Consider the following 16,861-nt stretch of genomic DNA (forward strand, 5'->3'; position numbering starts at 1 on the left):
ACAGAAACAATTAAAAACACTGTTGAATTATTATTTATATGAATTAAAATCAATAAATGCTTAAATGCCTATATGGGTTTGCAGAGCCTATAGAGTGAAAAATATAAACATGTAGCGTCTAAAAAAACCTGAAAATATAAATATCTAGATACTAGATACATACAGTTGGAAAGAGTATAAAACACAAATATCCGTATTTAAAGTAAAACAGTGCGGTAGAGAATAAGGTGCATTCGAAACAGATTATTTTGTACATAAATAGATTGATTGGACTGTTTTAGTGTGTTTCGTTGTTCAATAGTCTGACAGCAGTGGGGAAGAAGCTGTTGTTGAACCTTGTGGTCCTTGCTCTCAGACTGCGGTACCTCCTGCCAGAGGGAAGGTGGGCAAACAGTCTGTGACCAGGGTGAGTGGGGTCCTTGATGATGCACTTTGCATTTGACAGGCATCTTTTCTGGGCCAGCTCCTGAATGGTGGACAGAGTAGTCCCAATAGTCCACACAGCCATCCTCACCACTCTGCTCAGCGCCCTTCTCTCTGTAGCGTTACAGTTCCCAAACCAGAGAGCAATGCTACTGGTCAGAACACTTTCAATAGTGCACCTTTAGAAAGTGGTCAGGATGGATGGACTGAGGTGGGCCCTCTTCAACCGCCATAGGAAGTGCAGACGCTGGTGTGCCTTTTTGATGAAGGAGGAGGTGTGTAGTTCCCAGGACAGGTTGTCAGCCATGTGAACTCCCAGGGACTTTGTGTGTTTTACAATCTCCACAGTGGTCCCATTGATGTGGATCGGGGCGTGCACGGGACGATTTCTCCTGATGTCAACCACCATCTCCTTGGTTTTCTCAACGTTCAAGGCTAAGTTGTTTATCCTGCACCTGTCTGCAAAAGGTCTCACCACCTCCCTATATGCCCTCTAATCTCCGTCCTGGATAAGACCCACCACTGTTGTGTCGTCCGCGTACTTTATGATTTGATTGGTGCTGGACTTTGCACAACAGTCATGAGTCATCAGTGTGAAGAGAAGAGGGCTGAGAACACATCCCTGCGGGGAGCCAGTGCTCAGTGAGATGGTGGTGGATGTGTTGTCCCCTTACCCGCACAAACTGAGGCCTGTCTGTGAGGAAATCCAGTATCCAGTTACACAGAGGAGAACCTATTCCCAGGGCGTCTGAGCTTATCTTGTTGACCAGATGCTGAGGGATTATGGTGTTGAATGCCGAGCTGAAATCAACAAACAGCATCCTCACAAGAGAGTTCTTGTTCTCCAGGTGTTCCAGGCTAAAGTGCAGTGTAGTGGATATGGCATCCCCAGTAGAGCGGTGTGGGCGGTAGGCAAACTGAAATGGGTCCAGTGAAGGGGGGAGGGCAGATGAGATGTGGTACTTTGCTAGTCTCTCAAAGCACTTCATTATTATGGAAGTGAGTGCTACGGGCCGGTAGCCATTCACACTAGTGGTGGTGTTTTTTTGGAACAGAGATGATGGCTGAGGTTTTATAGCATGAAGGCACAGCAGCCTGACTCCTGAGGGATTCATTACCTGATGAAACACAAGTAGTCACATGACTGCCACCATCCGGTGACAAATGCTTGCAGGAGAGGAGCCCTGCCGCACAAGGCCACTGATGTCTGTTCCCAAGGGTCAACCTTAAAATATGCCATGCTTCGTGATCTGAATTCTTCCTCAGACAATCATTGCAGCAGAAGGGGAAGCCTAATGAAATCAGATCTGTCAAAAACAATCGCCTGAGCAGAGCAATTGGGATTCAAGCTGTGTGAAAACCTTTTGTTTATTCAAATGCATTGATATGGCCTAGAACTCTGCTGTTGTTGCTAGGTTAATAGCTGTTGTAGCTGTTGATCTCATTCATTCTTGGTTACCCATTCAATCAATCTGTGTGACCTGTTTTTTTCTTGTTGAAACATCCTTTAGTTTTTCTCTGGCAGAAAGCAAGTTTGAATTGAACTAGCTTGCATTGTGCAAGACCATAAAATATTAATAAAGCATCTCTTTGAGTAAGAGAGAAATTTCAAGTTTTTACAGTGCCGCTCGTTTCATTTCGTGTTCTGGGTTAAAACCTGGGGCAAGCTTGCAGCTTTTATCTCGCAGGATGGCTTGTGTGTGTGTGTGTGTGTGTGTGTGTGTGTGTGTGTGTGTGTGTGTGTGTGTGTGTGTGTGTGTGTGTGTGTGTGTGTGTGTGTGTATGTGAGAGAGAGAGAGTGATGTGTCACATTTGTTTTGGGGATTGAGGCGAAGAAACATGAGGGTGCCAAGAGAAGGCAGATTTTTTTATTCCAATTTGGGGATGTTAAGATTGCAGCAGGCAAGTCTCACAGGTTGATGAAGCAAATGATTATGCATGCACCCTCGACACAGGGAAAATGAGTTTTGAACCCAGACACTTGGCTTGTGGTGGTGTCAGTGTTATTAATATATTCTCATTTGGGATATAGGACAGCAGAGGGAGATCCCATGGATTTAGTTGTGGTGCCCTGCCAGTGGTTTCTAACACTCTGCATGTTGCCTGTCATCTCAAAGTGTTGATTAGAATGACAGGAAAAGTCAAGAGGGTGGTGCAGCAGTAAGAAATCAAAGCTGTCCCTCTTGGCTCAGAACTATCAAGTTGCTTTTGTCACTATTTTCAGAGAACCTCGAGGGTCAGTAGAGTATGTTAGTGGATTTCTGTTTCAAGGTACATTAAACCTTGTGTGTGTGTGTGTGTGTGTGTGTGTGTGCGTTCCAAAAAGATGTGTATGTGGCTAAAACATTTGTTAAGTACAAATACAATTAATTTTTACTGTAGGGAAATGGATTATCAGTCAAAATGTATAAATTGTACAAGATAAACTACACAAGCTACACAACTGTGAAATGAAAACAGTAAAAAACAACCAAGATGGCTGCAGCTGATGTAGAATTTAGGAAAAGGAGAATTATCAACTGTGCTTTTCTTGAGATGTTTGTTGTACTTCCGATAGGATTTGGCAAAAGTTTAATACGCTAACTCATAATATACTAACTCATCTCTGCAGACTGTAGTAGTTTACATTTCTCTGTTGCTTAAGCGTTTTTTCCCACTCGCTTTGTGCCAAATCCCACAATTATGTCTTGTGATTGGCCGTCTACGTGGGCAGCCCAGGTCTCTGGTTGTCCAGTGCTATGTCACGTTGATAACGCGTTGATGACATGTTAAAAACATGTTAATAATGCCCCTATTAAAAGGAACTGAAATGAAAGGTTCTATACTAATTTGCAATCGGCATTTGGTCTTGGGATGTGGAGCTACGTTGGTTTATCTCAAGGCTTATAGGAGTAACCTTCTAACAGATCTGTTGTAGCCTGTTACCAGACCTCTGAATTCCCATCCACCACTCTGATTTGTTTAGATGATTAAAAAAGGTCTTGTGTTGTGCTCTGTGACTGCTGCTTCTCCTAGTTAGGATGGTATCATTCATGACATGATACTGTTCTGTACAAGTTTTTGTACAGTCAACTTACAGAAATTAAAACTTTTAAATCTTTTACCAATGTAAAAAACCATACATGCTCCTATGTTTCATGTCGTTAAGTCAGCTCAAATGGCAGTTCAATCTGATTATCAGGTTATCTATTGTTAAACTGCATAGGACATATATTTCCCAGACCAGTGTTTACATTTCAAGTGAATTAGTGTGTGTGTTTAAGTAAATAGGTGTGTGGTCATACCTCTGAATACTTACTTAACAATGCAAGTTGGTGTCAATTAACACTTATCAAGGTTCCCCCTAGGCGGACTGCTTTAGCTTTGAGGATGGGTTAATGGGTTTTAACACTGTAAAGTTTCTTTAAATATTTATCAGTTACTTTTCAAAGTCCACATCAACCTCTCTTTACGTTGGCATGAATTAGATCCAACGCACTGCAATTATTTAAAAAAGCTGGTTCGTCTGTTATTCTCATTTTTTCCTTACAAGCAATGTAGCATTTAAAAGTCTATTTTTATAAACAGTCTGGCGCAGTGCTCACTACACATAACACCCTACGTTACATCACTTCCAGCAAACTTCACAGAGAACAATGAGGGCAAAACAGCATCACAGATCAGATTTAACCAAATATTCTCAGATCCAGCACAGCTAAAAACACAAAAAACACCAAATCCATCAGCAAGAGTGTAATTCACTACCGAGCCTGTTTGTAAACGTTAGGCTACTGACAAGATTATATTTACTTCACTTTATATTCAACTGACTTTAAAAGTTTAGATAACGCACTTGACTGTCCTGCTGTTACAGATGTGATGTAACCACACCCAGTTGCCTCGGTCATGGTCTTACTATGGTGCATTGCTGCAGAACTAATATAGGGGAAACACAATGGATATTTGGTGTTATTTTTGGCATTTTTTGCTTGATAGGGGTTGTGTTTGCGTCAAGCCTTGTACAATTATTGCCCTGTACAGACTTGTACAATTATAGGGGAAACTCTGACCTGCTGTGTGCTGCTTTCACCTATCGAAGCTCAATAAACGTCTACCACCAGTTATACAGCCAGCTACATTTCTTTGTTTCCACCCTATATGGTATGCTCGCAGCTATCTCATCCCTCACTAACATCAATTAGTGTTATCCTCTGAGAGCGTTTCTGTGTATGCTTTATTATCATGAACACTTTGACCCTGCTTTCTCCACTCCACACTTGACTGAATCTACGCAGAGCTTCCCTTCCCTATCTCCATTTAATGATCAGTAAATGTCATTTCAAAGCAAAAATATGTATGAGCTTAGACATGCCTTACTGTGCCTTATTGGTTTCCTAGTGTACAATTTAACATGGTTTATTTCGCCAGTCTGAGAAGTATATGGTTAGTGTGTGCCACTGTGTTTTTTTTTTTTTTTTAGATGGAGCGTAGAGATGAAGGGAAATTCACAGTAAGCCAAGTGCAAAGTGCTCTGCCAGGGTTATAACAGCCATATAGTATCAGTGTGTGCATTTCCCTCAGCTTCGTGCGAAAAAAAGACCTTTCTCTGCGCCAATCCCGAACTGTCACACTGTGCAATTAGGTGTGATATTATTCCCTGGTCGGACATAAGTCACACACCAAAAGCCCTCTGAAACAGGGAGTCACGGTATACGTGCATTCTCATTTATTATACTAGCAGTTTTATGACTAAGTTTCTGTCACTGCTCGCGAGATGGCTGCCCAGGGAGTGCTCTGCTGCAGGTATTGTCGACCTGGAGAGATCCCAGGTTGAACAGAAACTGAATAATTAAACAGATGGAGGAGGAAGACATATGGTAACATCGCAGTGAAGGTCAGCAGATGGCTCTGTCACTAATAAAGGGACCAAAATTGACCGTTGAATGAAATAAAAGGGAGTTTTTGAGATCTGGACAAAAGCAACATTATTATTATGTATCATCTTCTGCAACTATTGGGGGGATTTAGTTATTTTATGCAGGTAGAGCTCATTTCCAATAATGAAATGCAAGAGTGCATACGATTTTATCAGTTGTTGTTTTGATTTGTTTGTTTCTAATTTCAGTAATAGTGCTCCTTGACGCCTATATCTAATGATCTTTCACACGTAATATATTGTAGATATTCCTTTTGAGAAATTACAAAAACGCCCTTAAGGAATATTGAATCTTTTAATCTAAATAACCTCTTGTTTGGGGTCAGATTACCTCTGCAGCAGCATATATCTCCCCTGTTTGGTTCTTTGCCCCTGTGACCCTGAGAAGCTGCTTTAGGGCACATTAGACAAAAATAAGACCTACTGACCCCGTGGTGTGTGAGTGGAAAGAAAATGTCTGTCCTCAGTCATAAAAGAACAAGCCGTAGGGCAGCAGTGAAAGTGAAGTGACAGAGTGGGTTTGAAAATGCAAAACACCCTTCTTTTTCACCCTCCAGCCATCTCCCATTGTCTCTAATGTAATATAGAGGCTTTTCTTCCTCTAACCCAGTCTGAGACTTGACTTTCAAGCTTGCATTTGTCGTGTCCTTTTAAGAACCAATGAGGCGGCAGCTTATACCAAAATTTGCCAGCCAGATTCAAGACTATTTTCTACCACTTTCCACTGAATTAGATGCTATTTCTCTAAGGTGCCAATTATGATTTTGACAACTCTAAGAAGTGGAGAATATTTAAGGGACTTCTGCAATTTAATCAGCCCCGTGGACCAAGGAGCTGCTAAAAGATCTCCAGGGAACTGACCAAAGGGGAGCGTGTGCTACTAATATATTCTTTAAAATTAAAGTTCAACTGCAAGCCATGTTTTAGAGGTCAAGTCTCATTTACTCTTGGCCTGTAATGGCATGTACTTTTTTGACACATTTATAGAGCCAGAGAGAGTTTGCAGATTTGGAGTACTTTGTGTTGGTTGGGGGATGCTTATTCACTGTTTGTAAATGTTCCTGGTGCTGCCTTACTTCTTAATTAAAGTGTGGATCACCAATAACTGCAAGCTTAATTCACTGACAAATAAACACATTACTTTGTTAAGGATGATTAGAAAGAAAAAGTTGTTGCTGTTTTGTTTGTTCAACATCCAATAATGCACTTCAGACTCTTGCTTTCACATGTGTTCACATATTAAATGGAGGAGATGACTAGAGTGACTGGGGGAGATGGACTCAGTGTTAATAAAGGTGGTGAGATCGAGGAAAAGGAAAAGTGATATTTGGCTTTTTTTATTCATATGTTTCAAGTGAGATGGTATAGTAATCATAAAAGTGCTACAGTATGAAAGAAGGCTGATAGATGAAATGTGGTGTGGATGAAAAGTAGCTGGTTCTAATTACTTTTGTCCTACTTTCAATGAACTTTATCTTCCTCAACAAACTTGTTCTACATCAGCTTTCGGGATAATGATCTTCTCATATCCCACTGAGATTCGTAGCGAGAAGTTTGAAACAGGCACCGTTACTTCAGTGAAAGCAGACAGATTATCTGAAATGTTAATACAAATCCTGCGGCACCGTTGTGTGTTCTCTGGCCATGTGCACAGTAAGACGGTGGATTAATTTGCATTTGTATATAATTCTATGAACTAATAATTTCTTCTTGGAGTAGATATTTTCTGCAAGAGCGAAGTGATGTTTAGCAATTCTAATACTATACTGTATATACTCTACAGTATATTGTTCAAACAAGAAATGGGATGTAATCTTTTCCCACTATCCTTTTTCCATGTTGCACATTCTTTTCTGCACTGAGAGATGGGATGAGGTGATGGACAAGCTAATTGTCGGAGGGTAATGGATGTCAGATGGTTACAGGTGGATACAAAGAGGCAGTTAGTCATGGATGGCTTAGTTGTTATCTCCAATGATAATTACACTGAAAATGTTCCAACTGTTGTCAGGTCAGCCCAAGGCTAATACCCAACAAAGCTGCATCTATTATTCCCCCACGTATCCCTTTGGCAGAAGAGTTTGTGTCAAAGAATTCAGAATTACGTGTACATAAATGATGCCCTGTTGCTTGGAATCAGTCCTGAAATCTCATCAATATTCATTGATATTCTGCTGTTCCCTCAAGGTATAAGGATTTTTTTCTGAACTGCATGCAAGTTATTTATTGACACTGTTCCCAATCAGTAAGCAGAAGCAAGACATTTACTTGAAAGAGATCTGAAATCTGACCATCAGATCTGACCATCTGAAAAATATCTCTCATCTAAAATGTTTTATTAAGTGATTTATAGTAGGACGTTCTTATATTTTGAAGGTAAAATCTGCATTGTTAGATCTTGTTCGTTGATGAAACTAGGGAAATACAAGGGAATGACTCGAGTTGTCATAGAAACTTCTCTCTGTCTCCCAAAAAAACACACAAAATCCAGTCTGGAAGAGGCTAAAAATGAAGATTGAATGAATAATATTAATGCTGATTGCTGCTCTTATCTTGAATGAGTCAATGCCAATCAGAGTGTCTGGCTGCTTGAAAAGGTGTTGGATGATGATCAAGGTCAGAAAAGCTGTGCTTTAGTTTAAGGTTTGGAGGATTTAAGCTATGGGAAATGCTGTTAGGTATCCTGACATCCAATAGCAGCAGCAGTTTTGTTTGGTTGTGGTTCAAACTGAATGGGAGCAAATCTGAATGAGTGTGACTCGTGTACCCGTGCTGCAGTATCCGACTGATACTCATTAGATTATAAACACATGGGACACTCGATTGCAGGACACTAACATGGATAGTACATGAGCTTAGACCTTCCTCATGGATGCCTACTGATGGAGATGTTTAATTTATTGGTAGTTCCGTGTTGCTTTGAACAGTGAAATAAATCATCATGTAGCTCAGTATAAATTCTTTCAGGAAGACCTAACACTTAATCACTGCTCTCTTCCAAATTAAAATCCCCTGTTGGAGGCATTCACCTTCCTGTTAAACCAAACAGATTCAGCCACAAATTCCAAGGGCCAATCACAGCGTCACAACCCTGCTTTAAATCTGGTTCTCTCCCTGCTGCTGTCAGCTGTCATTTCAGGCAAAGTGTGCAAACCTCCACTTCACCTTCCACCTCCAGTCATTGTCACTCAAAGACATCCTGGGTCTTCCTCCTGCTGGACGCTCCGAAGAATCCTTCGGTCTGGTTTTTTACACCAAAAAAAGAGTTTTTGACTCATACTAATGACATACGCAACTAACGATTTTCATAATTGATTAATCTGCAAATTATTTTTTTGATTCATTTGTCAGTAAAATCAGCCAAAAGTGACGTCTTCAAATTATTAGCTTCGCCTGAGAAACAGTCCAAAATACAAATATATCCAGTTGACTATCCTGCAAGACAAATAAATGCATAAAACCCTCACATTAGAGAAGCTGCGACCACAAAATGTTTAAAAACAAAATGACTTAAATGATTAATTAATTATTATAATAGTTGCCAAATTGTTTTTTTGTTGCTCAGTTAATTGAATAATAGTTGCAGCTCTAATTCCTTCTCTGGTTGAGTAGGGTGACTCCCCGCACACATACGTGGCACAAGAATAGTTTACTGATCTGACTCTTTAAGACTTTTGTCATTTGTGTTGGACATAATGTTTCAAATGATATGTTGATATGTATATGATAATTCAAAGAGTAATATCTGAATGGGTCATTTTCCTCATTATATTTCTGTTGTTTCTGGGACCACTAGGACAGAATTTCTGCATAGCCTGGTGTTGTTGAACTGTATTCCATCCTTTGCTGTGCACAAGGGGGCAGTCCATATAGCATTTCAAAACTAAATCAATAAGAATCAAATTAACTAAATCAACATTCAAAATCTAACAGTGGATTCCATTAGGCTGCAGCAGCAAGTGTATTTGTCACTTCTGTTCTGTGCGTCTATGCCATACAGTATATCTGTTAAATTACCTTCACAAAAGAGGGTTTTCAGTGTTTTTGGTTTGTTTGTTCTTTTATTTTTTTAGTAACATAAAATACAAACAAAGTAGTCCACATGTTAAATAATGCCACTGGCTAAGGAAAAAGTGCATATTTTGGATTTTTTTCAGATTGACAGTTTTTTAACATCGTTTTTTTCTGCCACACTTACTGGAATGAAAACACATCTGGCGAATGTATGCCCTGATTGTCTGTCTGTCTTTTATGTATAATTCTTATTACTATACATATATTTTTAATTTCCCCTAATGAGAGTAAATGTAATCGTGCAGCCGTGGCAAAAATATGCAAACACTCTGAATGCTTTGAAGTGGCAAACTGTTGTAATAAGTACTGCTCATGTTTTCACTGGTAGCTGTGCCTGTGTCCTTTCATTGAATGTGCTTATTGTAAAGCTCACGTTATGTGAAGTTAAGTGTAGTTGTGAATAACCTTGCGATCATCTTGTAGCTCTTTGCATATGGGATTTTTATTAATTTTCAGAGGAAACATTGAGATGTATTTTCAAAATAGTATATAACAGTTACACAGCAGTCTTACAATTCAGTTACATTAATTAGACTTAACCCCAATGTTAATTCATGACTGTTTCCTTCTCTTACAGGAATCTCCTGGACCGAGACACGTTCTCCAAATCTGACCCATGTAAGTTCTCATCTTTTTACAGTGCTAATTGTAGCTTAGCTTTTCCTTGCTCAGAATACATTTCATTGACACCCCTAATTTTGCGAAGCATTACTTTTTACTTTTGCTAAGCTTAACTTTGATTCAGTTTACTGTGCTATTTCAAAGTGTTCCTTCAATAACTGCATATCATTTGCACAGTAATGTGACAACTTTTCCTCTCTGAGAGCTACAGAAAGTACCTTAATGCATGCACGGTAGAAAAGCCAGCCTTTGAATACAAATGGGTATCTTTTCGTGAGACACATGGGGAACCGCCATAAAGGCCTTTTCTTTGATACTCCCTGAAGAAAAGCAAATATACAGTAGGAGACATTTATCATAATGAGGAGGTTCAAGCTCTTTGTGTAAATAAGCTACTGGAAAAATATCACACTCGCCTTGTTTTGTATTCACCTGAAGATGAACCCTGGGATATATGACAGGTCACGTTCACCAGCCTCAGCTTCATTTGAAGTCGCAAAATCAAATAGGACTGGGGAGAATCCTACTGTTAAGTAATTGTGTTTGGATTCCACGGCTTAAAATTGTGCTCCAGTAGCCTTCAATCTTGCTTGAGAGCTTTGTGCTTTGCATGTGGACATTATAGCCAGAATTTCATGCAAGCTTGGCACTTCATTATGCTGTCAGGGTGTGGCAGGATAATTAATGATGAATGTCAGCAAATAAGGAACAAAACAAACACCATTCAACATAGCGGGATGCTTGATTGAGATTGTTTAGTGACAATGTCTTCTTCTGCTCTCTCTTTCCCCCTTTGCCTCCACCTCCTCTCTTCTCAGTGGTGGTGTTGTACACGCAGGGCGTTGAGTCCAAACAGTGGAGAGAGGTAAGAGCTCATAGTCCCCTCTGTCAACACAACTCACTCAGCCTGTCTCCTTTCCATGACAGCCCACTTTCTATTTACAACCCCCCTCCACTTCCTCCCCTTCTCTCCCTCAAGGTAAATGCTGAGTGCCAATCATTTGCAATTGATTGACCCTGCAAATATCTGTATGCTAGTCAGCACTGTGTTAGCTATGACTGATTGGCTGATATGGCTGATTAAGCTGGCAGTTATACTTGTATCAATAACCATGTGAGTTAGAGTCTCACATGGCAGTTGGCCACTGGGCCATACCAGAGAGGCAGATAAAGAAGAGGAGGGCACAGATTGCAGCAAGACGAAGGATCCCTTTGGAATTAATATTTGACCATCTAATCTCAATGGATGGACATACAGAAACAAATAAAATAAATCACATTCTCAAAGGGGAATGCTTTTGAATTCAAGATTCCTTTTCCACAATGTTATTTTTTTTGTTCTAAGGCAGCCCAACCTTTTTGTGTGAAAATGAAACACTTTTTACAAAAGCTAAAAGCCGCAGCCAAGTCAGATATATACAACACAATCAATACAGTATATATGCATGCTGCCTAACAGGAAGATGTTTAGGACTTTAAGGGCTCAAAATATATTGCTTTTGCTTTCACACTTTGACTTAATAGGAGTTCACTGACTCCACAGAGGCCTTGGTGTCACACAGGTGCACAGGGATGTGACACAACAGATTAAAGAGTGGGAAACAAGAAACAAAGCTGCCAGTTATAATTAGAGTTATTGGTGTTGGTGGGCTCTTAAAAAAGAAGAACGGATTAAAACAGGTTGCTTTGAGACACTGCAGGAATCATTGCCTTGAAGTTTCATTTAAACAATGACCACTATGTTGTATAGACTGTTGATATTTACAGTCCATGGTTGTATATATAGACTTGTTGTATACCGCTGTGTTTCCGCATGGATGGTTATTACTATTGCACAATAGGCTGACACTGTTGTTGAAACATGACGTGAAGACTGACGGCGCAGAATACAATATGAGGGAAGAGAGCAAAAAAAGTGATAGGCAAAGAGAAGAGGCGGGCGGAGAAAACGACGGAAGGTTTGGGCTCATTTTAAGCTGCAAAAAACCCCTGAAAACTCTGTGTCGTGGAGCGGACAAATTACACAAGGTAACATTAGCCACGTTAGGGCTGCACGATTATGGCTAAAATGATAATGACGATTATTTTGATCAATATTGTGATCACGATTAATCATCACAATTATTTGTTGATTTTAACCAAAACAAATTTTATAGTCACATAGAACACATCATAACTGCTTTCACATCCATATTGTGCTACTTTCCTCTTACGTTGAAGTTGCATGTTGTACACACATACAGCTGCGAAACATGTAAATGAAAATTATCTGAAATAAATAGCGTAGGATATATATACATATATATATATATATATTATATATTTTTTTTAAATGTATCTCTGTGAAAGCTCCTTCACTTGTTTTCAATAATAACTGATTAAAAGAGCTAGGGAGAGAGGGGGAGTTCTATGGAAGTGCTCACAGAGTGACGACTGACTCATTATGAATGGGTCCAGCAGCGCCGTCTCACACGCTATTACTCAACGAACTGAAGTTAGTTGCATTCAATAACTTCTTCTGTGTTTTTTGTCGTGGCGGCCTCGATAGCAGTTACCAGTGGAAACACTGGTACAAATACATGTTTGTCTGTCATGCTTAACAAAATACAGCGGTGTTAATAATAATTAAAACTGTGAACAAATGTCAGAAGTGTGTATGTGTTGCCGCTCTGTTTCTGTTGCTGGGGGCCGTGGGGGCGGGGCTGCAAGAGGAGAGATCCAAACACAGGCACGGCTTTACAGAAGAAATGGGTCATTTAATGCAGCATTGACCTATATTGATTCACTTCGTTTGTGGAGAGGCAGCGGATGCAAGGATATTAGGTGCACCAGTGCGACCTAGGAAAAATGTTAGTTGCACTCTAGAGCCCTGTGAGCTAACAGACGCTAACTGGCACTGGTCACTGCTGTTGTCTGAAAACAACACAGACGGGACAAAATGTTGCGTTTAATAGTAAACTGGTAAACCTTGTGACCGACATATGACCGACTTGCTATCTGTATGTATTTTCCTCCCGTTACTCTGTCCTCTGTGACTGTCTACATCTACAAACTAAGCTGCTCGGGGCAGGGAACAACTCTGACTGGCTCATGATCAGACAGGGGTTTACAAAGCGGTAGATGGGCTTTGCAAAAAACTCGGAGCCTTCCATGAACGGAATGACGCATTTAAAATATCGCTCGACTACGCAAATTTGATCGTGGGGAACCAAAATCGTGATTAAAATTTGATTAATTGTGCAGCCCTAAGTAACGTCTCTCGTCCAGCGTTTTACACAACTACAGCGTGCAGCTCAGCTGTTTAGAAAACAAGCTAAATCGAAAGCTGTCGGTAAACTCAGCTGCTGGCGGAAACCAGCCCCTTTCTCTTGACCAGCGCCACCTGCACATGGCTACTGTTTTTTACGATTGCTATGACAATTTTCTCAATACTTTTTACAACTTTCCTAAACTCTTAACTCAGTTAGCACCTCATCGGTCTATGTAGGCTATACATTTAACACATTTTTTGTTGCTTTGACACGAAATGCAGTTAACACAAATTTAAAAAGATTGAACTAATAATAATAAGCTTCTTTTATACACAGACTCAACCAAGACCAAAACAATGGATTTTTTACTGACAAACTTGCAAATGCTTTCACACTCTGTGTCAGAACAGATAACATCATGTTCTAAACCTAATTTATAAGCTAAAGTGAACAGTTGTACATATTGTAAATTAAAACACAAATATACCCCCTGCATTTTATCCCATTGTTAAATGAGAGAAACAGCTGATTGAAGTTATGCAAATAGATCAATCACAGCTGATTCCCATCAAAAAAACACTCGGGTGTGGAGGTTCTTCAATCATTTCAGTCATTTATTTTTTTTATTGAATTTCTGCAGCAAAATAAACAAAATGCATGCATTTACTAAACCCCACAAAACCAAAATGTAGAGAGGCTTCAAGAGAAACTGCAGTGCAAAACAAAATCTAGGATCAATACAATCACTATTGTCTATTGTATAAAGGCAGACCTGACACATAAAATAATGCAGTTTCTGTAATTCCACCTAATGTTAGTGTTTTAAAATAATTACTTGATTTTGATTTTGTATTGTTTTGGTAGACTTAGTGTATGGTATTAGTGTATTATTGTATTTTGAAAATTTGTGTTAGAGTTTAATTTACAATGTGTGATTTTGAGCATGAAATTAACTGTTTTGTCAATTGTGTGTTATAGGTGTGTTGGTGCGTTAAGAGTTTAGGAAAGTTGTTAGAAGTATCATAGCAATCGTAAAAAACTGTAATATGCACAATTATGATGTCATCGGACTGTGCAGATGATGTTTGCATTCTTAATTCTTTCTAAAGTGGGGTGAAAAAGATTTACAATTAGACAACCAAAATGTAGTTTGGCCACGTTATTTAGGAGCAGGTTTTTCTACTAATCTGATTGTATAATGCATTTCCCAGCACAGACCGATAAGATGAATGATTGAACAATGGATTGGCTGGATGGTCAATCGATTGTTTAATTGATTTGCTGAGCAACTAAGTGTTTCATTGCTTTATTTTATTTACTCGGAGCAAATAATACTTTGTGCCTAATTTTTGCTCATGTTTCTTTCAAGAGTGGTGAGTTGGCCTTGGCTCACAGTAAAGCAAACCTTGGTGCTGGTAGCAGCGACACAGTGAAATTATTTTAGTAAAGCAATTTACTATTTAAAATGTAGTTAATTTACTGATTAACGTGTAGGGTTGCTTGATTATGGAAAAAAAAAAGAATCAATATTATTTCAGTCAATGTTGAAATCACGCTCAATTAACACAATTACTTGTTGACTTTTGGAAAATTATTGAACTTAGCCTAAACAATATTGGAAAAGGTTAAATAAATCAACAGTAAATAAACACATACCGGTACTTGAAATTTGCCTTAATACTTTTCCTATTCAAACTCTTATTTTCCATTCAGAACACGAGAAAATAAGAGTTTACTTGCAAAACGTAATGATCTAAATAACTATTTTTCTCGATTATTCTGTTTTTGTGATCATTGGGAGCCAAAATCATAATCACGATTACATTTCGATTAATTGCACAGCCCTATTAAAATGCAAATTGTAACAAGCATAAAGTGCAGTGTTCAGGTGAGAAGAGCCTCCTACACCTGTCATCTTTTGCTACACAGCCCCGCCTCAAGCTTCCAAACTGTGGGTGCAGCTCTGAATGTCTTTTCCAATAAGAGATTCAGTTTTATTTTTAGTGCAGATGAGAACTTGTTTTGTGAGCAGGAAAGTCAACCTATGCAGTTTTGATAAAGCTAAGCGCCTCTTTTGCCTGTCATTTAATTCTGTCATTCAATGAGTTTTTGGTTCTCCCCAGACTAAATATGGTTGGTTGGAGCAGCTTTCACTCTGCCACCATTCGTCTGTAATCCAATTACTCTTCTGTGGGACAAACTCCCCCATCTGCTACAATTCTTTCCCAGTCATCCATCAAGAGAACAATATGTAAACAAATGGATAAAGAGAGTTTTGATTCCACAAGGATTAATCCATCAGCTACTCTTGAGATCTGTACCCTCGTTGACTAATGTCTGTCAGCATTCATAGTTGAATATATAAAACTGTAGCTGCAGTCCATCATTCTGTTACCACATGACTTTAAAGTCTTAATCTTTAACTTCCCCTAGTGCATGACTGTTTTTCGTCTTTCACTAAACTGAGCAGCTGACACTATATAACCTCCCTAAATGCAAGCAAAGATGGCTTTTCCACTTTTCGTAAATCTCTGAGACATTAAGTCTTTTACAAAGATGAATTTCCTGACATAGTTGCTTACAATTATCCTAGTTAGGGTTATTTGAGGGTATCATATGCACACTGCCAGTACCCAGATATCTTTGTAGCAGGGTTCTTTTTTGGCAGTTAATTGCAGTGCTTTTGCAACTCTGGCTTTACTGGCCAACTAGGAATAGGACTAGGAATAATATGTGGGAGATGTTATTTACTTTAGCTGTTCTTTGCTCTGGTGCTGAGTCTTCTTTGTCTTTTAGGTTTGGCCTGAGACCAAATTGAATATGCTATTGCCCCCCTGCTGCCACATTCAGCTCCTTTCATTGAAATAGGCTGCTGTTCACTCCATGGAGATTTTACCTCCTTTGCATCTGCTGAAAGGGAATGCTCACACTTTCTGACATGTATGAAGAGGAAGAGCAAGAGCAGATGCTGCCACACAGCAGTTAAACTTTCATAGGCTTAGAGACCCACTTTTTTGTCTGATGGCAGGTTACACTTCAGCAAACCCACTCTCCCAAACTGTCATATGTTATGCACAATCCAGCCTGCCTGTCTTTGCATTAGCACAGGTCTCCCTCCGTTAAAAGTACATAAAAACATTATTCTTTGTAGATCACCTGTTAAGTCCCACCTTGAGGTTTACCCCCACTGGATGTAATCACAAAGGTGTGAGCCTGTAATCCTGCTGTTTCATCTCCTCATTAAGCCCTAACGCTGATATTACTAATTCACTGTCAGTTTATGCTTACACTTTCTACTGGGGATATTTTATTTATGCAGCTCTACATCAGTTCTCTGACTTTAAATTATTAACAATTAACAGTACTGTGTGTGTATGTGTGTGTGTGAAACACTTTTTGTGTCTCTTGATTTGTTTACCAGCACATCACCTCATCAGGAGGTCTTGCTCTGTAACATCCATTTTCGCCCTCTTATCCGGTATCAGGTCAGAACAAGACCCCAAGGTATTTAAACTCCCTCACTTGGGGTAACGACTCATTCCCTACCTGAAGAAAGCACTCCATCGGTTTCCTGCTG

At 39.4% G+C, this 16,861-nt stretch overlaps 1 protein-coding gene across 2 annotated transcripts in view; it reads left to right on the forward strand.

Annotated features, from left to right (window-relative positions):
• The window catches only part of cpne5a (copine Va), an 83,762-nt gene that overhangs the window by 3,956 nt on the left and 62,945 nt on the right, over nucleotides 1-16,861 (forward strand). For both annotated transcript variants that reach the window (XM_032521163.1, XM_032521164.1), the window contains exons 2-3: nucleotides 9,990-10,030; nucleotides 10,852-10,898. In XM_032521163.1, coding sequence (XP_032377054.1) covers nucleotides 9,990-10,030; nucleotides 10,852-10,898 — 88 coding nt within the window. The remainder of the gene's footprint in view (nucleotides 1-9,989; nucleotides 10,031-10,851; nucleotides 10,899-16,861) is intronic.

Source organism: Etheostoma spectabile, chromosome 7 (assembly GCF_008692095.1).
Source record: "Etheostoma spectabile isolate EspeVRDwgs_2016 chromosome 7, UIUC_Espe_1.0, whole genome shotgun sequence".
Lineage (NCBI taxonomy): Eukaryota > Metazoa > Chordata > Actinopteri > Perciformes > Percidae > Etheostoma > Etheostoma spectabile.